We start from the raw sequence: 25,042 nt of genomic DNA, 5'->3' as shown, positions 1-25,042 counted from the left end.
CGTCATTTGACGCTGGATATTGGGTAAAGGGGGGGGCGCGAGCATAGGGTCTGGCGGGCAGGGGGTGGCGCAGCTCAGAAAGTTTACGCGCTCCTGGCATAGGACACCTGGCTCCAGAAGACGCCTTATAACCCATTGAAATGAATGGCCCATTAAGTGCTTTTTAATGTGCTGAAAGTGGTTTTACAGATTGGTACAGTATGGGCCTTAATCTTTTAACGTGCTGAAGACAAAGTACGGAAAGGATTATACAGAACAGCATCTAGAAACAGAGTCCAACGTTTTTATTGAAACAGCGAGTGCTTTAGTTCTCAGACAAAATATGGTGCTTCTGTAGATTAGATAAGAAACTTAAGTGTCCGTATCTTTATCACGAGAGACAGTAAGTCCAGTCCCAGCAGAGCATTTAAATATTTCCAGTTAAATACTACACCGCTAAACTGTCTAGTTGACTTTTAAACTTTTATAATTGCTTTCCCGATATTTTCTCCAATAAGCATTCCAATGAAACCTTTTGGCATGTTCTCAAAGCCATTGGTGATGTGCTCACTGTATTTCAGCTTGCCCTGAAAAAAATAAAAGTGGTCTATTAATACAGAAGGGCAAAGAGGTTGTGTGAAATAAGAACCTTCCATTCCAAAACACAAAACCTTTAACATGCAAGAAGCATTTGTAGAACCAAAAAGATACAAATGATTCAGCACCAAATACACATCAAGAATACCAGGCCAATTGTCAATCTCTAGGTGTTTCATTTTTTTTTTCCCCTCATTTGATGTTTTTCTGTACTATTTTATTTTTGGTAAAATGTCACAAAAGAGATTTGCCAAAATCTGAACCACATTTTAGAACCAAAAAAAGAGTTGAAGCCACTAGTGCGCCAACCTACTACATAACAATTCAACCCTCCCCTCCAACTTTCGCCCCCTTGCTCTTTCCATACTTCTCCAAATTCCTCAAGTGCATTGTTCACAACCAACTCTCCACACCCATTACCTCCTTCCTATTGTCCAGTCTGGCTTCCATCTCACTAGTGAAACCGTCCTCACCATCCACAATTCTCTCTCCCAAGTGTGCAACTCCAAATCTCCTCCATCCACATCGACCCCTCTTCAGCCTTTGGTACCGATCACCACACATCTCCACCCTCACAACCTTGCCCTCACTGACACCACCCTCTCATGGCTATCATCCTCTCTCCCACTGCTCTGACTCTCGCCTTCAACAAATCATCATCTTCTGCCACCAGCCTCCAAGTGGGCGTACCCCAAGGCTACATCCTTGGTCCTCTAATTTCCCTCTAGCCTTCCTCCCTCTTTGACCTCATCTACTCCCATGTATTCAATGTCTATTGTTTTGCAGATGACATCCAAATCTATTTCTCTTTCCCACTATTTCACCCAAACTTTCCACCCTCTCCCAACTCCATTGGCTACCTATTCAACAATGTTCCCTCCTCAAATTTCTCACCTTGGTCTACAAAGTCTCTCCATGGACTTGTTCCCCCTTACTTTTCATCTCTCTCTACACCCCTTACCATCCTGTTCACTTGCTGACTTCCAAAACCCTCTCTCCCCCCTCAACCCCCTGTGCCTCATCTCGATACAGATCATTTACCTTACTCACCCTCCTCTACTGAAACAATCTGCCCCTCCTTAAATATCTTCAGAAGCCATCTCAAAATATCTATTTTCCATCACATTCCATGATCCCTAGTTAATCTCATTCCATCCTCACCCTCCCCAATGCCCATGATCTTCCCTACCCTCATTATTATATTATAATTATACTTCAGCCCCTGTGCCTAACAAAGGTATTCACTCATCACCTTTGCTAAAAAGGTGAAAAAAGTGGCTGGAAAGGTGCCTTGTGGCAGAAGGCGGCTTGGTAAATATGGGCCAGTATCAAAATTAGAGGACAGATGGAGGAAAGAGCATACAGGAGCTGCAGAGTTGGGAGCTTTCCTTCAAGTTTATCAAGGCAAAAAATAAATAAATAAAAAGGTAATACTGCATTTAATGAGGATGCACTAATGAAATGTATTCGGTTGGACTACTATGTTTAAGGGGGTAAGTATACATTGGACAAAGCAAAGGGCTAAACTATTCTCACGTGGTGCAAAGAACAAGCAGGGGATTGGTGGGACACGGACCCGAGGAAAAATTTGAAACTCGCCAGGTTAAATCATTTTTTTAACTACATGTTAAGACACAAAACAGAAAACAAACAAAAAAAATCTCCCACGCGTTTCACAGTCAGAGGGCGCTTTCTCAAGGAGTACAAACGGTTACATGAAAGGTAGACAATTTAACCCCTCCTAAATCAGAAACAGCTGAAACTAAATTTATAATTAAACAAAAAAAATGGCCTATACTAGTGTAGAAGTAAAAGGTGTGAGGCTGTGCATCTGCTTAACAGGAAAGAATAAACCGGACTGCCATTAACTAGCACGAAAAAATATTTATTGGCATATAAAAAAAAAAAGCAGCAAGGAGAAGAAAAACCCTCTTATACAAACAACTGCGCTTTATCAAAGGTACTATTTGATAAAACGCAGTTGTTTGCGTGAAACGTGTAAGAGGGTTTTTCTTCTCCTTGCTGCTTTTTTATATGCCAATAATTTTTTTGTGTGCTAGTTAATGGCAGTCTGGTTTATTATTTCCCTTTTAGCAGATGCAGTCTCACAACTTTTACTTCTATATGGATTCGCTTTCGGCAGGAGCACGCTGACAGTTTGAGGACCCACGCAACAACAGATCACTCCCCTTTCATCACGAATATATACCACTGTGTTGTGATATTGCAGAGTTAACATTTTTGTGCCTTAGGGATTTGGCTACGTAACCTGCAGGCTAAGTGGGAGGTCTATACAAATAGGTCTATACAAAGTGTTTGAAAGTGAATTCAGTATGTTTTACTGACATCGTGGGACATCTCCTCCAAATACTTGATTATACTGTCTGGGATTCTTTTATATGCTGAGACCTATTCTCCTATGTATGTGTATATGGACTTTCCTTAGGGAAGCATCACTTGGGAGTTTTTACTTCCACCTTCTCCATTGCATAAACTGGTGTAGTAAGTCTCTGTCGGTGCTCACCAGTGAATACTATGTTGATTACAATGTCTGTTAAGCAGAACACAAACAGATATGGTGTAATGTACATATAAGAAACATGGGAATAGTATTGTGTTACCAAGATATAAAACTAAAGGAGATACTGGCGCACAGCCAAGAGTGGGTCCCAAATTGAATTAAAAAAATATACTCCACCTTTTTAGATGGATTAATAAAGTATATTTTTTAAATTCAATTTGTTTGGGAACCACTCTTGGCTGTGCGCCAGTATCTCCTTTTGTTTTTCCAGACCAGCATCTCTACATTGGGCTGCATACCTGTCAGGACTTCAGGATCAAGGGGTTTCTGTGAGTACTTTTCTTATTATTTGAGAGTACCTATTGTGAGTCCAGGAACCATTCTAATGAGGGTTTGGTTGGGTTTTTCAAGTCACACACATCTTACCCTTCAAGGACCATTGGTCAATCTGGGGACTTTACTACATTCATCAGTCTATCTACCCCCTTATCCAGTCCTGTTTTTCTGTTTATAATATCTACATACTGAAGGGATTCAGCGCTGAAGCACCATTGTCACTGTAAGTTTGGAAGATATAAAACTACACAGTATAGATGAGCTCAAAGGACCATAAAGTTACAATCATGATCAGTAAACACTACTGTAGTTGTAATGGTTAACAAATAGGAACTACCCACACATTAACACACTATGCAATCATAAAACACACACACGCGCGTATTGATATGGATACAAATATACAGATAGAAAACAAAAGGGAAAGAAAAAAGTGACAACATAGAGAGCAATAGATTTATCAATAAAAGTTTTGAAAGTATCAAAAAACTTGTTGAGGATGGATAGCTAGTGTAACAATGTATGTTATACAGTATTTGCTACGCATATATTGCCAAATATTGCCAAATAGGCAGTGGGCACACAGTGTTTTTAAGAGGAACACAGCGTATATATTGGTATTATAACGCTCTCAAATGTTTATACAAAAAGAATATAAGTCACCCAATGGTCATTGTTATAACCTAGAAAAAACATAAGAATGGCAACAGATTGTATTATAAGCACGGCAACAAAAACGTCAGGAATGTCCCCATAGATAGTTAATTGATAGGGAGTTGGATAAAAGGTCAGTATTAGAATATAGATAAAGATGTCAATAACGTCAATGATATCGATAATATCAACGATAGTAAATCATTGGACATACTGTACGAGTCGATGTCTATGCAAAAATAACTGACTGCATAGAATACAATATAAGTATAGACAAGGTCAATAGTGCATACACAACGAATCAATAAATTGAATACCAACAACATGGGAGACAGAGAGGGTATACATAATCCATAATGTAAAAATTTCCAACAATAGAAAATATTTAAGATCCCATTCAGAATTTAACCCCTTCGGCATAAGAGTGTCCAATGAAAAAATCCAATAAGCCTCTCTCTTATAGAGAACATTTGTTCTATCACCTCCTCGTTTGTGCATTTTGACATGGCAACACAATTGAAATTGGTAAGGGACCCTAACATGCTGAAATACTTAGAAACGGGGTGTATCTGATCCTTTTTCAAAATAAGTCTCATGCTCCATGATGCAAAGTTTAAAGGGTCTAATGGTAAGACCTATATAGCTTTTGTTGCACCCACAAAACATCTAAATGATAAATTGGTGTTGCACGTAATAAATGACAGAATATTGAATGTTATGGTTCCCTCCATATTATCAAACACTTTAGTTCTCAATATATGTTTACAAATTTTGCCACGGAGAAAACAGCCCATAAGTGTGGACAGAAATCTCTTGATTTTCAGTTGTTTATCTGATTTCAGCATACTTGGAAATACAATATTTCCAAGTATTCGAGATTTCCTAAACATAAATTTGGGGTCTGTTGATACAATTCCACGTAGAAGTGCATCGGTGGAAAGAATACTCCAATGTTTTTTGATAATGAATTTAATGGCATTCGCCTGGTTGCTGAACTGTGTGATGAAATATGGAGGGTCAAAATCAGTGTAGACAAACAAGGCGATAGTAGAATCACCCAAAAGAACCCTATTTGCTGCACTCAGTCCAATGTTGTAAAGTGTGATTACATAGTTATCAAATAATTGTATAATTGGCTGGCAATTGGATACACGGCCTATGGTAACCGCTCCCATCGCTGTAGGAGGACGGATACCATTAAAAGCCAAAATCTGGCCCAAAATAATACAATTTTATTAATATAACATCGACGCACAAACAAACAGTGAGTAAAAACAATTTTAGCGATAATTCCCCTGTACAAAGGTAGTAGTATAATGGGTGCTAATTATGGTCTACAGCCATGCATGCCTATATGATGGACGAATATAGGTGCATATATAGCAATCCCTGGATCAAGCATTCAAATAGCAACCTGCTAACATTACAGGTCATGAACGGGTATAATTCAGTGAAAAGTGGTTGATGAACCCACTGATATCCCTAGCGTGTAAGATACATATCTTAGTATTGCAGCAGTGTTGATTATAACATTGCTGCTCCCAAAGCCACACACATAGGTAGTAATGTTGTGATGACGATAGATAGATCTAGATTTACTGTATAACCCTGTTCATTTATTGTAAAGACATTGCATGTAAAGATAATGTTATAGGTGTATGTAACAGTTATCTGCTTGCATTTGTTTTCTTACCTCAGAAACCCACTTCAAGAGTTGCTGCTGTCCCTCTGGATATCGGTCCTGCCAACGATGCACTAGGAACCCTTCCATGCGGAGTTGTTTAAAGATCATACTTGTTTGTATATAGGGTCCTGAATGGGAAACATCTCTACTTAGATAACATGAAAATAATGCAGGATTAATGCATGACTACTCTGAATATAGACACAGGCAATACCTGGCACCAATATATAAAATCACACACATGCAGTACAGTATGTAGCAGACATTACTACCCTGTTAATACAAAACAGGTTAAATAACGTGTTCTCTACTTGACCATCGTTTTCAAAAGCACTACTGTTAAATAACATGCCAGTGGTGAGAACGCATTGCATTAACGGGTACAACATCTGCACATGACAGATTGCTTATACATGAACCTTGAACCCCACCTCAAATCTGTGACTGTGAAACATATTGGGATACTATTGTAACCAAAGACTCATGTTCTAAATAAATCTAAACTGCACATACTGTAGCACAAGGGCTCATGTAAATTCTTTGAATGACTTGCATTCATGTGGCTATTATGGATATGATTTCTAGCCTACAGTACTCTTATAAACAGATATGTGAAACAACTACTGTACATTCTTTTTTTTTTTTTAATTAAAGAACAAAAGCAAACATCAGATACTAGAGGTGGATTGTGCCTACTGTATAAAGTGTTTACTGAATGCAGATCGCAAAGGGAATTTCAATGCAGCTTGCTTGTGCTCACATATAGGAATTGTAAAGATTAAAGATATGCTTGGTGTTTATATACATTGAAATCAATATGAGGGGAGAAGAGCTGTTGGGTGAGCTATTGTGTAAAATGCTTTTGATTTTAGTTCTGTGCTTCCCCACCATCTTCTCTCCCTACTTTACACTTTCAAAGTCACTAGATTTCTTGTAGGTTGTGATACCTTTTTATGAATGAGCAGGCGAGTCCTTCGCAGAATACATTTAAAAATAAAAAGTGGCACGTGGCTATTTTTTGAGGGTAAACACAATGGAACAGACACTTGTCTAGGACCAGCTACTAATCTAAAACTTTGAAACAAACTAAGTTCAAATTAGAGAGACTGTGAACTTGGGAGACGTGCACAGAACAGCCCTCGGGCCGCGCGGTACTGCGCATACCCGAAAGTAGCAGCGCAGAGCAAGACGGAGACACTACATGATCCCAGCATGCGGGATAGGCTGTCTCGAACTCGGCGTTGCCTCCTTTCTACCCATGTTTGGGGCATCATGGGCTGTGCCACTTAAGATCTCACTGGATTACAGATTCATGATATGCAAGTTGATGCTTGTTATTTGTATTCACATTTATTATAATATTATTCAGCCTTGTGTGCTCTGTGCTTTTTGTTTTCTAAGTTCAAATTAATACACACAATTTTTTGATGTGAATGAAAATATAAAATCTTGTTTAAAAAAAAAAAAAGTAGCATGAAATGTAACTATGATTTGTAAAAGGTGAGTTTGGCTCATAAAAAAGGTACGGTTTGTTGTACCTGTTCTCAAATTACAAAGCATCCACATCTATGCTTGTGTTTATTATCTGATCTGACAATATGTAATACTACCAAATTACAATTTGCTTTTACCCCCTTTTAGTAGAAGCATATTACTACCCAGAGTCCCCATCTGCACTGTATTACAATTGTGACAATAGGTTAATGAAGCAGGTTTGTAGAAGACATGTATTCACAGCTTCTCTGTACTTTGTATAAGGCAGAGTTTGTCAGTTACTGTATATATCCACTAACCCCTGCGGTATTTTTCCAGTTTTGTGGCAAAAAGGTTTAGAACATTCTGATGTTTAAGGCCTTTGAATCTGGCTGTGTTAATAGGATTTGCTTTCTTCACGTTCTTATACTTACTGTTGCATTTATGAAATAATTCAAGTCTTCACACAAACGGGTTCTGCTCTATACAGTACACCTCAAGCAGAACACTGAAAATATCCAATGTGTGTTTTGTTTAAAAATCACTACCAAAAGAACTTAGGATGTTTTTGATGTGGTCGTATTTAAGTGTGTGTATACATATTTTTTAAGATCACTCCTAAATATAATGCTATATAATTATGACTCACGCAAGTCATTTTTGAAGACATGTACCCTAGAGATGCGCACGTCCATTGTGACGGTCGGGGTTGCTGGCATCCCAAAAAACTGGGATGAAGCCCAGCTAGCTACCCCTAAATCCATGTAACTTGGCCACCTATGTAAGGTTTATTTTGGCCAAATGTACTTTAATATCTGGGGGAGAACAGGGAATGTATAATGCACTATGCATGTACAGTAAGAAGGTACTCCAAAGCACTTTATTCCCTGTACATGCAACTCCCCAGTTCAGTGAATCAACATTGTTCTGTGATGCGGGAGTCAGCCCTGTAAAGTGTAAATTGGCTTATGTGACTGCATGTACTCATTTTTAAGATAGGCTTGTAATGTGATTTGCATGTGTACATTTCTATGGAGGGGACTCTGATTTAATCAGCCGAGATATGTGGACAAATGGGACAAAGTTGTTGAATAATATTAGGTTTATGCTGGCACGCCAGCTATCTGCCAGCTGCTGGGGTCGCATCTGTGATGCAGCAGAGAGAATTCGGGAGCGGACTCTAAATTCTGGACGAAGAAGCTCAATGCTGCAGCTTCAATCCTCCTTGTAATCTTAACACCAAGCCTTCCTTCCCTCCCCCATGCCTCCTAATTCCTCCCCCCACTATTCTCCCTAACCTCCTCATGCCCATGCCCTTTAAATGTGTGCTGGAGAGAGGGGGGGGGGGCGTAATGCTGTGCCCCCCCTCCACCCCCCCTGTTATGTAAGCCCTGGCAGATGCAGCTATAAACAGACTGTCATCTTGGGTTTTCCCCTCCTCCAGCAGCCTCTGAGTGACAGGGTGTGGAGGTGGAACTGGGTTTGTGTACAGCCATTCATGGTGCAGACCTAGTACCCTCCCCATCCTGTGCCTAAGGCTACACTTATAGTGCCGGCGACGCGATGGTGGCGGCAGGCTGCGTTGCTGAAAAATCAAATTAAGATGACTTCCAGTGGTGATGACCAAGCAGTCGCTCCATTGCGTCGCGCTTACTATAAGCCGATTCACACTCACAGAAGAGAATGCGTCAAGCACGCTCAGCGCCATTGGGGACGCAGCCTAAAGCCTGTCTGTAGCTGATGAGTCCAGCAGGGAGCTGTTAATGACAGAGTCAATTAGCCAGTCTCCACCTGGCTCATCAAGCAGATTTAAAGGGGTGCTCCCCAAACTGCATGGGGCTCTTCAGCACAGAACGACTGTGCTGCACAAGAGATCCCTAGGAACAGATCTCTCTAGCATTGAGAACTGTGCGGCCAGAGAGATCCCGGGAACCATATTCTATTCCAGGGTGCAGCGAACCCTGTAACCCGCCAGAGGGTGCACTCCACAGACACCAACCCAGACGCGGACTGACTTAAAGGGCCCCTTGCTTACAGGTACCTCGTTGTACTCTGGGGTCAGAGGGCTAGCCTCTCAACCCTGCAGATGGGCCTGGGAAATGTGAGTTAGCCCTTAGAAGGGGATAGGCTTGTTTTGTTTGTTTGTTTGTTTGTTTTGCATGCTGACCTGAAGCTGTACTGTTTAAAGGCACGGGCTAAATTAAATCCAAAGTTTATTTTCCATTAAATAACTCTGCACATCTCCTACAGGAGCATAAGATGAAAAAAATGTTTACATGAGATATAGATATATATATATACCCCTTCTCATCTTAACGTTTTCTTCGTATGTAGTTTTTCAGTGGTCTGTACTCTAAAAAAAAAAATTAGATGGTAGGAGCGGGTCTCTAGACAAACAGGATGAGTATGAATTTTGCCATCAGATTCCTGTTTTTGTCAGTGTCAGCTGTTGTGCTCAGTGTCTACGTTTTCCCACTTGGTGGAAGATTCACTTACATTGTAAGTTCTACATTTCCTTAAGTTAAAGTGGTGTCTGTATAATTTGTCATCTTCATAGTCTTTTAGATTTACTTTCTTACTTTTGGTTAGTCTATAAATGTACCTATATCTTGTCATTTTTGCTCAAAATCATTGAATTCTCCATGTTTGTTCAAATTGGGTATGCCAGCCTTTTGATTTTTCAGTTCCACATTAAACTACTTTTATAGTTTTGTAAGTTTGTGGTCAATTAAGAGTTTTATCCGATCATGTAAATTTGAACACAAGTGTCCCATACTTTCTTAAAATCTTCCTGTGTATGGTAAGCTGGAGCTAGATTTATCCCTAGACCTCTTGGCATACATATAATACTGTACATACTGTAAGCACATACATACACCCATTTTATTAAAAAGCAAAGAAGTTAACTCTGTCCTTTATTACCTACCTGTTTGAGGCACTGAATCATTGTACATAGAGACGGCACCACATACAGCAATTCTTCCAAAATCTTTCATTTGGGGCATAGCAGCGTCCGAAAACTTTCCCCCAACCTACAGTATACATAGTTACATAGAAAATTAGGTTGAAAAAAATACATATGTTCATAGAGTTCAACCTATGTTAAATTTAGACAATTACTTACCTATATTTGTATTTACCGTATTTTGAAACAAAACAGAAAACTACTAGACATGTCACACAAAAATACTGCACATAAGAAAACCCCCGCTTTCATATTAATATAGGACTAGGGCCCTACTTAATTCCGGATATTCAGATACTGCAATATTAGTCTTTCACCACTATTTATTTTAATTACTGGCGTTTACATTGTCCACAATTGTGCATACATTGAGGCTTGCAACACACTTTTTCCCAATTAGTACTTCCCTCCTTAACGATGGTTGCATTGGCGATATTTGTTCAATTTGTCGTCATGCGTATACAAATTTGAACAAACTCATCCGACCTTGCAATACTTATATGCTGCTAGGAGACAAACCAATGTTTATATACTGTACAGCAATTCCACAAATGTAAGATAAATTAGCAGATACAGCTTACAGTGTGAATATCGTTACAGCTACTTTTTCTTGTACAAATACTGTAGGTCAAGTCCGTAACTCAGCTTTCATTATTTGAAGATCATCCAGTGATTCGAACAGGATCTTAACACATCTGTTTTGTTCTTGCTTAATTTGGAAAACTGGCTGTGAAAACGGTTTTATCTAGCGCATTCCAAATCTATTTTTTTTGGAATGTTTGGTATATTTGTACTGTACATTGTCAAGTTTTTGTATGTCTGTTAAGGATCTTCATTAAAGTATGCAATTTGGTAACAAATAACGTAAGGACATCATACCTGTCAATTTATTGCTATCTACTAATTAGGTATAGTTGTTCTTCCTATAAACTAACCTATGTTCTCCTTCTTGGGAAGCCTGCACCTTACGGATTATAATTCTAGAGACATACTGTACTATTGCCATGTTTCATTCTGTAGACGGAACCAACAATTGTAACCTTTACAAATTTCCATGTTCTCTACTCGTCATGTGTACTTACATTCTCAAAGTAGCAATCATAACCCTCCGGAGATGCTTTCTTCAGAGTTTCCTCCAGAGAGTTCACAGTCTTGTAGTTAAATGCTTCATCAAAACCAAGTTCCTTTAAATATGTGACCTTTGCTTCTGAGCCAGCTGAGCCAACTACTTTGCAGCCCTGAGCAGAAACAAATATAGGTTACAGAACATCCTTAATTGTAATTTTTTTTCACATAGTGCATGTAAATACCAGCAGGCTTGGAAGAATAAGAAGAGAGTATTGATCAGTTAGACTTGGGACCAAGATGCAGAATTTGCACTTTGAGATCAAAGAGTATTAATAATAATAATAGAAATAATAATAATAATAATAGAAATAATAATAATAGAAATAGAAATAATAATAATAGAAATAATTATATATGTTTTGGGTAGGAATGATTGACAGCTCCTAATTCATCATCATCTTAATATATGTATTTTTTTTCTTCAAAATATTTCTGGGAAATAATGATTTTTTTTGTGTTCACTACACTTTTTACAGACAAAATGTAATTTTATAGGTCCCTCTTGTGGCGGAAATACTAACCATTTAATTACCTGTTAAAAATGTATACTGTATATTCTTTTCTTATAAAGTGCCGACAGTGTACGCAGAGCAGTGCATATAATTTTGCAGGCACTAGGAGTCCCTTGCTCTTCGAGTTTACAATCTAATTTTGTTATCAACACACAAGTACCACACTAAAATGTGACAAGACAGCGTTCTGAAAATGATGCAATCATTATGCACTATTTAAAAAAAAAAAAAAAATATTATATATATATATACACACACACTCAAAATTTATAGATCATAAAAATAATTGTACTCTAGAAAAATACAAAATATACTGAGTAGTGATATGTAGATAACAGCATGGAAATGAAAATGAAATGAAACTCATAAGTGTGACCTACAGAAATGTATACAGGTTTATATATATTATATATATATATATATATAATGTTGCCAGAGGCACAGGGAGATAAAAGCAATTTGCCCAAGGTCACAAGGAGCCGACACCATGAAATGAACCAGATTTCCCGCTTTAAAGAATATTCATCTTTGCTTTACTTTCTCTACTGCTCTATACAGGCAGGACCTTCACTTTACGGACACTCGCGAGCACGGACATATTTACAATAGCACCATCCCCCTGTGTCCGTATGCTCGCTTCGCAAGTACAGACACTTATTCAGCCCTACAGACCACCGTAGTTGTGTGACCCGCTGATACCCCTCGCCCAATTGGAAAACGGCAGCTCGTGCATGCGCCTGTGAGTAGGACACAGGCACGTCCTGAACCGCAATACCGGCTCCCTACCTCTTCCGAAGTGGAAAACGGTAGTACGTTAATGCGGGGTATGCCTGTAGTCACTCCACACAGTGTATGGGTATTCGTATCATTTGACTGGCCATCATGTAAAGGGTATCAAAGTCTGAACTTTATTTCTGTGAGTTTTTACACCTTATTTTAAAGTCATACAAGATACACTTGTAGTGGTCAAGAAAGCTCAGATTTGCCTTGTAACAGTGTTTGCTACACACCACAATTTTTTTTTTTTTTAAACCACGTACCTTTTACAGTATGTGGTGCACTTCATAGGGTTCTTATATTAAAGAAGCAACCGTCCCCCATAAATGACTTTACCTTGAAAGGCAAGTTTCAGGTCACTGACCCTCACGTTCCGAATGCGCTAAAGCCTACTTGAAGTAGGATCGTGACGTATTGTTGTGTAGCCCTGGTAAGAAATAGGGCTATATGTCTTTCCTCCTACTGGTATAAGCCCTGGTAAAGACAGGCTGCCAGTCGTTATCATGGGTTTCCCCCACATCAAGCCCTGCTCTGAGTGGTGGAAGTAGGTCACCTGACCCTGTGTGGAAGGCATAGACACGGGCGGTACCTGCTGATGTCATGAAGGGGAGGGCTGTTTCAGTTTAGAAGTTGCCTGTTCCTGTCAGTGACAGTTGTTGAGTCCTGGGTTCAGTCCTGAGCAGTCATAGTGTGTGAGCTAGCTAGGTTCCTGAGGAGTAGGGCCTAGTGAGCTATAGGTGGACTAGTGCCTCTCACCCTGCCTAGGGGGTGAGGGAACAGCTAGCCCCACCCTGAGTGCCCGTGACTTGGGGTGAAGGCAGGGACACAGAGTACCCAGAGACCATCCTGAGGGTGGGCACTCTGGTGGGAGAGAGAACACTGTACCTGCGATACAACTGTGTTGCTGTTGTTGCAGCTACTCTGCTGCTGTGTGCAATAAAGAGCTGCTGCTGATTTTACAAAGACTGACTGAGACTGGAATCTCTCATCCCTGTGTGGGAAGTGCTCTGTAAGGGTTCCACCCCATATCCCTGGGGCTTCACAGAGATGGAGGCGTTGCACCACTGAGAAGAGATGAAGGCATTCACCCCAGAAACCTGGCCCTGTCCTCCCCCACACCATCGCGGGAGACTCAGGCCCTTCTGTTGCCAGCAGGTATGCACCACATCAAGATACGTAGCCAGACCTTAGTACACCTCAGGGGGTCCGATCTGCGACCGGGGGGGGGGGGTGTCTGAGGGCTACAGTTGTGTAGTTCACTTTATTGAAGTTGGGTAGGAATAATGTTCCCTTTTCTGCTGTGAATTGGCCTGGTTTGAGATGCACTTTTATTAAGTTATATACGGTGATCACTTGGGTGAAACTTGCTTATTTTAGATCAATAAAATTTAAGCTGCTGAATTTTGACTGGGCCTGCTATTTTATCTTTACCTACAGTATAACATTACTAAAACATTTGTTCCCGCAATACATAACAAATACGGAGTCTTCCAAAGAGTGAAACGCACACCAAATAAGCAACACTTGATAGGTGTGATGGTTGGATGAGCAAGAGATGGAAAAAGGTCCACATACAGTATAGGTTGAAAGATGGATCAAAAAGGAGGCAACAATGCATTATAAACAAACCGATTCCCCTGAAAACTGCTATACCACTTCTGTAACAGTCTAAGCAATTTACCTACACTTGAATAGTCACTTACTTTGATCTTTGCAATTTGACCGACTATAGAACCAACAGCTCCAGCTGCAGAATTGACCAGAACAACATCCCCTGTTTTCAGAAGACAGACTTCCAACAGACCAAAATATGCAGTCAAGCTGGTAATAAAGAAAAGAAATGTGTTTTATGGAAATAGCAGGTATCCAGGAAGGAGAGTTGGAGCACTACTATATAAAATAAATTGCTAGAGAGTGTGTCCCAAAAATTAGAGGTTTATTGGGTCAGAGCATGGCAAACACGAAAAAATGAGCCTTCAGGCCCCCACCGACATGTTTCGAGCTTCCGCTCTTTATCAAGGTGTACAATGATCTGATAACCCCTCTTACCTAATATAGTATCTTTTTCCCGCCAATCGTCCCGCCAACCCGTCGCTCAGTCGCGTCACACGCGACGCGCCATGTTTCCAGAGCGACTGAGCGACGGGTTGGAGGGACGATTGGCCGCTAGTGTGAGTATTTACTTATCTAAGGTGATACTCTTCCAGTTTATTGATACCTGGTGGAATTAGGTGTTTATGTTATAGGTGGTCACAATCAATACGTGGGATACTTCGAGGATACAGCACATAGCAATTTAGAATTGAAGTTGCTGAGTCTATGTTTTAGAGCACCACACAGTCTGTTTTTTCTATTATGGAAATAGCATCATACATTACTAAAGAGATTAATAAAGCAGTTTCAAATTTTAGATGGTTTGAAATGTGGATTAAATCGTTTAGAGCTATTTTAGAAGAAAAAACAACAACATTCACAAATTAACATTTACACATTTTTGGAAAGGTTGATTATGGTAAGCTTTGGGAAAAAACGTAAAACATTGGAGGTCTTTTTGCCAAAATGTGTACCATGTTGCCACGGATTATGCAAATTGCCAGACTTTTTGCAGTATTCTTGCCGCACAATTTTACAATGCAGCAAACATTTTTGTTTTGTTACTTTTGTTAAAAACTGCCAAGTATATGAACAAAACAACGAATTTAAGTAAAAAAATAAAAACACATTTTCAAACTTTTTTCCCTTGTATAGATCTCTTGATACATGAGCTTTCATGAAACAATCCACAACATCACACTGCCATCACAGAAAAGGTATCACAAAATATTTTTAAAATGTGTACTATTATTAAACCAAATTTTAACACTGTGAAATAGGCACTTGCGGGCTAATAGGATTTAAAAAAAAAATTATAATAAAAAAAAAAATGAAATTGTCAATATTCCAGATCTCGAGCCTATTTTAAAATTGCTGCACTGCATCTAACATATGAGAATAAATAATCTCCTGTCACTGTATAAATAATACTGTATATCCTGATGCAGCAGATACAGAAATAATGGAGCTCTCCATCCTAATTTCACAAATAGATAAAGAACCATATTTACCAAGCAGTCTTCTGTCATTAAACACCTTTCGGTTCTATAAGACGCCATATAGCCAATAGGTGGCAAGGTCTTTTCCAGCGACTAAATGTGTCTTATGACAGAACACGGTTTAGTAAATATGGCCCCATATCTTAGAGACGAGAAACGTTTTAGTTAAAAATCAGAAACGCGAGCTAAGCGAGTTAATAAAGACCATGGATGTGTGAGCTGTGTAGTTAATGCATAGCTGGTGAGAGAGAGAATGCAACAAGAGACTTTTTGTGATCAAAATAAATTAGCCAAAATGGTCTTTTATACCACCGCATATAGTTATTTTTTTTTTAGTATAGAAGTCTAGTGGGAGTTTGGCACTTTTTAACCTTATATTGATGTTTTCATGAGTTCTCCTATAAATATTTAAAGAACAAAAAAAGGGTTTTGGAAATATTTTATTTAAAGACCTGAATTCGAATTTGTGTCAGATTCCCAGCATACTGCATCACCGATCCTTAAATCTCTTTACTGCTAGAGGGGCCTGAAGCAAGAGTCATTGTGCTTTAGCTGTGTTACTTACCCAGGCATGCCAACTGCCCCTAGTGCCAATGATCTTGGTAGTTTTTCAGGCCAATTAGAAGGTAATGCACTGAGTCCTTTGCCATCTGAAATGAAGTGTGTTCTCCAGCCTGCATTTGCCACGTAATAACTGCCAACTGAGAAGGCAGAGTTTTTGCTTTCCACAACCCTAATGTAGGAAGAAAAAAAAACACTGTGTTTACTTGTAAACAAGTTTGTTCAATACACAACCAAAATCCCATGTTAAAGTAACAGTGACAGGAAAGTTTCACTGCCTTAATTAGTTTTGCATGTGTAGCTGAGCTGGTTAAATCTCAGCCTGAAGTAATTAACGAGCTCAGCTAATATGGATTATGGGATGGTTAAAAAGACTTGAACGTGCTGAAGTCTGGCTTACCCTGGAACCCTGCAGGACAAGGCTGTTACTGGAACCACAGACCCCTTTTTCTTACTTAAAGATTGATCCTTGCGGACCAAGGGCTCAGCCATGCTCTGGACTGTTTACACGGACTGTGCTAACTCTGCTGAAAGTAAGCTGCTTTGCACAAACGCTGAATGTAAGCTATTTGTGTTCCAAGTTTTAAGGCTAAATAAAAAGCTTAAACTCTGAACCTCCACATGTCGTTGCCTACTCACTGAAACATATGGTGGCAGAAGTGGGAGTGAGTGGCCCTGCATCCGAAGGAGCACACAGAAAACATTTTTTTTTTTAAAGAGTTTGTGGGACAGGCAAAATGGACTACTGCAGCAGCAGGCAGAGTGGGATGAAAGGCTGGCCAAACTATTGACTCAGTAACTTTTGTCTGCCAGACCAGAACTGTTACATACGCCTATAACTTACTTTATCTTTAACTGTTCATGCAATGTCTTCATATTTAATGTATAACCCTGTTAACCTACTGTAATTCAACGTCTTTATATATAATATATAACCCTGTTCTCCTATGTAACCATGTATTTGTAACCATGTATCTGTCATCATAACTGTGCCCAGGATATACTTGAAAACGAGAGGTAACTCTCAATGTATTACATCCAGGTAAAACATGTTATAAATAAATAACTTCCGGACTGCTCACTGGTTCTCCTGGGGAAAATTAAGCCGGCCGTGGACTCTGAGGCTTTCCGATTAACCTTTTGAAAAGGGTAGCCGAGGCCCAGGTCGAATATCAGGGCAGACAAGGTTATGAATTCTAAACATGTAAAATCCGCCATCCTGGATTGCTACGGTCTGACCAGAGAAGCCTACCGGCAGCAGTTACGGAACTTGAAATACACCTCTAAGGTAGTACCCATGGGTCATAGCTCAGCGTTTACTGGACTTGTATACAGTCAGAGCAGCGCACCAACGAGGGGACTCAAACAATTAGTTCTGGGGCAATTCCTTCAGGTGATAACCTCTCCCGCACGTTCCTGGGTAAAACACAATGTTGCCAAATTCCTGTCTCTGGCTGTTCAGCACGTGGAAGACGTCCTTGGGGCCGAGGACAAACTCCGGATGCCCAAAGAGGGAGGCCGGACCAACATGTAAACTACAACCCATCAACTTGAGACTACCAAGCCCCACAAAGGGAACAATCATTCCAGCAACGGTAAGGTCCTGGCACCAGTCCCCGCCGAAACCCTCATCTACTTCCTGACATCGACTCTTCGCCAAAAGAGGGGAACTTCACAGGATGCTGCATGCAGGACCCACCCGGCTCCTGGTCTCCAGTTGCCCATCCAGCTGAGATGTATGAACACCAATCCCCTGCGAGAGAGCCCTCTGCATGTTCTACCTGCAGATAACAGGGCCAGGCTAGAAGTATGAGCCACTTCTTGGCTCCCTGCCCCAGTTTTGCTTGGCTGAGACTGAACCTATTTCTCCAGTTTACTGGCTCCCCCACAGGAGGAGCATACGTCTCTGATAAAGGAGAAGCCCGGGGAACTCTTCCCCCTTCTCTGCTGAGATATTTCCCAGTAGAACCGGATTCCAAAATCTTGGAAGCAAAGATGATGTGACAAACAGTACTGTTTACAAAAAAAAAATATCTGTGACTCCAGGTTTCAATACTAATATGGATAAGTCACAAGTAATGACCGGAAATGGCAAGAAGGAGGGACAGAGCCTGGAGATTTACTTGAGCTGTCTCCTCCTGATTTTTGGCAGAGGGAAGACCAGATCCTTGATACAGAGTATGAAAAGGTGGTTAAAATCAATGACAATATGTATATTGGGTGGCCAAGGTGTAAGGATATTCCCCAATTTCAAATTAGTAAGTTATATTCTGTACAGGGTAAACAAGCATACACAAACAGGGGATGTCACCAGGCAAATCTTGGTCCCCAAGTTGTTTGTTAAAGCCGTGTTCACCCTACCCCCACTTCACGATGTCCTCCTTCTTTAGACCAATGTTCCGATTGATGCGGGACACTCCGGAAGTGATGTCACTGTCGCGGAAGTGCTACTGCCTCAGCTTGCGTTCTAGTGAAGCTCTGCATTCCACTGAGGCTTCCGACCCACCACAGAATACTGTTAACAAGGAGATAGCTATGGGGACGCTACAGGGAGAATTCTCTGTTGTGCTTGTTTACAAACTCCTACGCCTTTCCCCACCTACCGTGGATTCATCAGGGAACTTAATGATGTAGTCTGAAGGTGTTCTGAATTAATTCAGCTGGACTTGTTAACTTCCTTTGCCAAGAGTCAAACACTGCAGATGGTGGGGCTGTCTAAACACATAGTAGCAAGCAATTACAGTTTTGTATTATGTGGTCTTTTCTCAATGGTGTATAATGTGTTCCTATTGATATAATTGGACACCTGTTGCTTTAATGCACATTTTTTTTGCTATTTAAGGTTTGAATTCTGCTTACCATTTCCTCTTCCTGCCCTGACAAAGCGTTAATTTGAAGGCGAAACGTCTGTCGGCTGGTGATTTTACCGATCCCTGGTCTTACGTCAAAAAGGTGTTAATTATCTTGCACTTTTAGGGATTTTTTCCATGGCACATGGCACCTGGTGTATATTTGTATCTGTGTATTTTTATATTTCGTATGCTGCTACAGTTTACGGAATGAATAACGTGATTTTTTTGGAGAACTGGTACACACACTTTTTTTTCTTTGTTCTTTAAGATGCTTAATTTTCGGTTTAGTTCCGTTCCATATAAAACTTAGATACTTCTAAGTTCTTTCTTACTCGGGTAGAAACATTAAATGGTAGAACTTGAATGAGGTAGAGGACCTGGGAAGAAAATTCCTTATTGATGAATTCTAACTTATTTAAAGCAGCAATCCCATCCAAAAGTTTTTTTATTTTAAACCATTTTCGACCAAAGGGTCATCCAGAGCTGGACCGCATTGTTTTCAGCTCCAGGGACAACCCAGTTCTCAAGTGTAAGGAATCGGGAAACAAGTCCATTGCGACGTGTTCCCTCCTTACCTAGTGCTGCTGCTGCCGCCTCTGTTCCACTCTCCGCCAATGCGCGAAACCCCGCTCTGATTACAGAGCGCGCGCGCACCCGCAGCTCTTCAGCCCCTGCCACTGAGCTTGGCTCTGCCCCCCGGACACGCCGCGCGCATGTGACAACGTTCAACGATCCCCAGCTGCGTGTCAAGCATCATTTGTGCCTCTTGTCTCCTGCAGCCTATCCCAGCTTCCACTGTGGCTGCGCCTCTGCTCCATCCCCTGTCCCATTGGTTCTGTCTACCTGCATATACCCTGTTCGTGCTCTCAGTCAGTGCTCAGCATAATTCGGTGTAGCCTCGCTGCTTCCCACAGTTGTGCCTTCACTTGTTCCAGTCTTGTCTTTCAGATTTACCTCATGTACCGACCCAGCTTGTAAGTGAACCCCTCTGGATATTGACTTTGGCTTACCCTCGACTACGGCAACTTCTCCAACCCCTGATCACGGCTAATGGACCTGGACTATTCTACCATCTATAGTCCCAGACCACGGCTAACGGACTTCTACGATTCTACTCTCTCCAATCCCAGGACCTGCAAGTATACGATTAACCCTCACTCTCCAACCCAGACCCGGCAACGCTAGACAATTCGCCTTCCAGGCACGCTTCCGCTGCTGTGGGTACGTGGCTTTGTACCTTCCCACCTCAGTGCGGGGGTCTTGCTTTGTTTGTGGGTAGCGCGAGCTTTACATCAAGATACTTAAACCTTTAGGCCCCAATGCACTTCCCTGTTATTTAAACAGTGTCTGCGTTGTTCAATAGGAACACGCTTCCTATTGGCTCACAGTCTTAAGCCCATTTGGAAAAAACAAGTCTTGTTTAGGAAACTTGCAAAGGAAAGTGTTAAACTAGCATTTTCTGCCTGCGCTCCTACATAGACGTGAAACATGGACCATGAATGCAAAGATGATTCAGAAGCGCCACACAACTCAAAAGATGTATGGAAATATGTATACTGGGTGGAGAGGAGCATGAACAGTGCCTGTGCCAGAAGTGGAAACACGCAGAGCTACAGTTCGTTTGGTACTGCACAGATTTAGGGGGGCTCAGCGACCCCTTCCCCAAATTTGCACATAAGAAATTATTATAGCTCAACCTCATAATAGTGCGATCTGCTACAACGCGGATCCGCATTTAACGCGGTGTGAGCGTGGCTCCCGTTTTTATTAAAAATGTTGCCAAAACTTTAATAACACATTACGAGTACCTTCTGTAAGATGGTTGGTAGAGAGTTCACCAATAGCGAACACACACATATAAAATTCACAATTTAAAAATCCACCCAGTAGTTGAGGTGGCGCAGAAAAAAATCCAATACACTATAAAAATACCTACATTTTATTAATGATAGATATATATAACCAAAATATATGCATAGAGCTAATCACATATATTTAATCTGAGCATAACAGGGCGAGCTCTTGCACAAGTCCCACGGGGTGTTCATGGAGAAGTACCACAGGGCCTCAATGCGGCTGGTGAGCGACATGTATGAGACATACGAACACTGAAGCCATACCTAGCAGCAGATCCCTGTGCAGACTGGATAACTTCTGTGCACACAGATGAGCTGCTGCCCCGGGTAAGTCCTGCGTGGGGTGCCACTGTGATGCTGGGTTCAGGGACAGCTGGAAGAGTTATCCCAGCTCTTCCCCTCCGGCTGACTCGGATCCCCTGAACGCGGCGGCCATTTTTTCCCCCCCGCGATCCTGGTTATAAAATGGTCTTATTATGTGGAACCCGAGCACCGCGTTATAACGGAGTTCAGCTGTACTACCTTCAATATTAAGCAGTTCAGCCTGAACTTATCCACAGCCATGAAAGCAAAGTACTATGTATATTCCAAGCACAAACACTGTTAATAATGGCCATAGTCTAACCCTGCTTCTGCCATAATATTTACTGGCAGTGATTAGCTTCAATTTACTTGATGACTGTGCTACAAGAGGATAACATAGAAACACTAAATTTACCTGGCAACTTGAGATCCCATCATAACGTCACCATCCTTCAAAATCCGTTTACTATATGGTCTGTTAAGCATAAGAAAATCATATTACACATGTGCATTACATGAAAATAACAACCTTCATACAGACATTCTTCTATGTTTATTCAAGGTGAATGTAGAGATCGCATCCATTTCTAAAAGGCCAATATTCAGGTTGCCTGTGATTGTAATAATAATAATAATAATTGATTAGACAGTGATTCTAGTGATGATTTGCAGTGATGCAACAGAATTGCAACTGGAAAACATCATAATTAAATGTTAAGGGACAGTCTAGTAGTTATTCCTCCATTAGAGAAGTAAAGAGCCTCCCCAGTTGGTATTAAAACCTATAAAAATGTGATACAGTGCATGGTTACAGGCTTAAAAATACTTTGGCCAAAGAATTTGACTAAATGGCCCTTGCCTATGAGAAGAGAGATACGTATTTAACTATATAATTTGTCATGTTGGATTGGGGCTTTTTGTCTCTTGCTGTAAACAATTACAGTGTTTAATAAAGTGCTGTGGCGTTTACCTCCAAATAAGTGGTGTGACTATTGGGTTAAAGGGGGGGGGGCAGAGGGAGGGGGGTGTCAAACATTTTCACATCCTATCAAGACTTCAGTACAGAAATAATATTCTCAGGATCAGCTCATTTTTTTCAGACAGTGAAATGGGTTTTCAGTTGTTGATTGTTCAAACACCAGTAAAGGGAGTACATTCACTTTTCAAAGTAATCTGCTGAACATAAATTATCAAGCTTTTTGTGGTATTCTTTAGATATTGAGCACACACAAATGCTTAGTGTCAAACATTAATGTACCTCATGTATGGGTCAACGCTCAAAAACTCAGACTCCAGCAGCACTTCTGAAAACAATAAAAATTACTCTGATTACTGCTCAATTGTAAGAATTATGCAATTGCAATATTTCATAAATGATATAACAAGCATACATATTAGACGCATACAAAAGGTGTTGGGACAGTAAATCTCTATTTATTGTACAGTCAGAGATATCTTGTCATTGTAACTGTACTTTGTTTCTGCACATTTTGTACTGTGTATTGTATTTTTCTAATCTAACATGTCCTAAACATCAAGACAGTCCAAAAGCTTATGAAGGTAAGAACAGGCAACATCTTCTATCAAGCAAATAATTGCACAGCAATAACCAAAGAACCTTTCTTCACCTTATGCAATATATTGCAGACTCCTGTGGCAGCAGAAGGGTTAAGCTTCAATTTGTTACGTGTATCCCATAGATTGATGGATTTTAGGGGTAATTAATAACCACATCTCAGGAACTTGGATACTGACAAGAAACATATGTGCAGTAGTCATGAATTTTGCACATTGTGACGAATGTCTTTCCCTTCGCTAAATAAAATATGGAAAAGGGGATAATAATCTATACCTTTTCCTTGTTGGCCATTTTGGATTTGCCACTGAGCCAATCCCACATTCCTGTCAGAGCTCTGAGAAGTGACTGAAAAAAAGGATCTGTGTGTGTGTGTGTGTGTGCGCGCACTTCATAAAAAGGTGTTTCGTTGGAGCAGTCACCAGAATGATATACCCTGTAGTTGCATGAGCATGACTCCTAGTTAATGAAAACAACATTTATAACTAAGCTAATGTGGCAAAACACATGCTTGAAATGTGCTCATCATTTTTATATTTAATAGATCTATACTATGGAGCATGCGATTCTTTTTCTTTTCATTTTAGACAGTCTGGAATCTGTTTCCGCCTGGAAGCTGCTACGTCACCATATATATCCTTTTTGGGCAGGCTATACATTGAAAATCACAGCTACCAAGAAATTTTCATTTATATATATTGAGAATTTGGATCCTTAGCCCTTTTTCCACATATGTACTGCTGCGGCACAGTTTATTCGAGCATTTGCCCGTTCTGTGCCGCAGCAGTAGCCTGGCGTGCGCCCGAGTGTGACGGGCGCACGCCGAAGCAGCGGAAGAGCGCCCTCCGATCGGGGCGCTCTCCCTACCGCTGCAGGGTCCGCCGGGTCCCCCGGAACCCCCTGCCGCTGTCCCGCGATCGCGGGACACCAGGGCTCCCTCGGGGAGCCCCTGGACACGCGTGCAGCGGGCGCACGCTCCCGATGACGCGTGACCGCGCGTCTATGACGCGCGGCACGCCGAGGGGCGGCCACTAGCAAGCCGGGAGATTTCCCGGCTTGCGGTACCGACCACACTTCAATAAAGTGTGTCGGTAGTGTATATAAATATCTGCGTAATACGCCACAGGATTTTTTATTGCTATTAGAGATCACATTTATATACAGACTGATTGTAGATTCACATCTTGGGAACCAGATACTTATTTTAGTAACAAGTCACTAGTATTCCTTTGGAATTTCTATAACCTTAGTTTTTCCATGATAAGCTTCTTGAATCAAACTCAATCTTTTCTTAAATATCCAACAGGGTTTATATTAACCAATTTCATATCTTTTGAAACAAAATGATGTATTAATTAGACAAACAATGAGTAATTAAGTCAGGGTATGGGGAAAAGTAAGTGAAACTGTGGTTTATCAGCTAAATTAAAGGGGATAATTAGAATCAGGTGTTTAAATAATTAGGTTGATCTTCAGGTTTGAGTTTGGGAGTCCCCATCCTATATAAAGAACAGAAACTTTGTGAGTTTGGTCTTCACCAAACAGGTTTGTGGAAACACATCATGCCTCGATCAAAAGAAATCTCTGAAAGCAGTTATTGCTGCTCATCAGTCTTGAAAGGGTGACAAAACCATTTTAAGGATTTGGGGTTTCACCAATCCTGTCGGAGAAAGACCACAGTCAGTCAGTCATTCTACCCAGGAGCTGTCGTTCTACCAAAATCTCTCCAAGAACAATCCGTCAAATTATCCCGGAAGTCACAAAGAACTCCAGAGTAACATCCAAGGATCTGCAGTCCACACTTGCCTTGGCTAATGTGAGTGTTCATGACTCAACTATCAGAAAAAGACTAAACAAGAATGGTGTTCATGGAAGAATAGTCAGGAGGAAATCACTGCTGTCTAAAAAGAACATTGCTGCTGTTGAAAGTTCGTCAAAGAGCACATCGATGATCCACAAGACACCTGAAACAATGTTCTCTGGACAGACGAGTCAAAGGTAGAACTTTATGGCCTCAATGAGAAACATTATGTTTGGCAAAAACCAAAACTGTGTTCGAACAGAAGAACCTCATACCAACCATCAAGCATGGTGGTTGGAATGTGATGGTTTGGGGCTGCTGTGCTGCCTCAGGACGTAGATGGCTTGCCATCATTGACAGAACCATGAATTTTGC

General features: G+C 40.8%; 1 protein-coding gene across 2 annotated transcripts in view; it reads right to left on the bottom strand.

Annotated features, from left to right (window-relative positions):
• Window positions 1-263: 263 nt before the first annotated feature.
• Window positions 264-25,042, bottom strand: part of LOC142492454 (prostaglandin reductase 1-like) — a 38,728-nt gene continuing 13,949 nt past the window's right edge. For both annotated transcript variants that reach the window (XM_075595100.1, XM_075595093.1), the window contains exons 3-10: window positions 22,549-22,594; window positions 21,706-21,765; window positions 16,284-16,451; window positions 14,330-14,447; window positions 11,292-11,447; window positions 10,171-10,276; window positions 5,781-5,899; window positions 264-566 (exon numbers count right to left, since the gene is read on the bottom strand). In XM_075595100.1, the coding sequence (XP_075451215.1) occupies window positions 456-566; window positions 5,781-5,899; window positions 10,171-10,276; window positions 11,292-11,447; window positions 14,330-14,447; window positions 16,284-16,451; window positions 21,706-21,765; window positions 22,549-22,594 (884 nt within the window). In that variant the 3' untranslated portion in view covers window positions 264-455. The remainder of the gene's footprint in view (window positions 567-5,780; window positions 5,900-10,170; window positions 10,277-11,291; window positions 11,448-14,329; window positions 14,448-16,283; window positions 16,452-21,705; window positions 21,766-22,548; window positions 22,595-25,042) is intronic.

The sequence above is a fragment of the Ascaphus truei genome, chromosome 1 (assembly GCF_040206685.1).
Source record: "Ascaphus truei isolate aAscTru1 chromosome 1, aAscTru1.hap1, whole genome shotgun sequence".
Lineage (NCBI taxonomy): Eukaryota > Metazoa > Chordata > Amphibia > Anura > Ascaphidae > Ascaphus > Ascaphus truei.
Note: the sequence above shows the minus strand (reverse complement) of the source record. Positions and strands in the feature narration are given on the sequence as shown.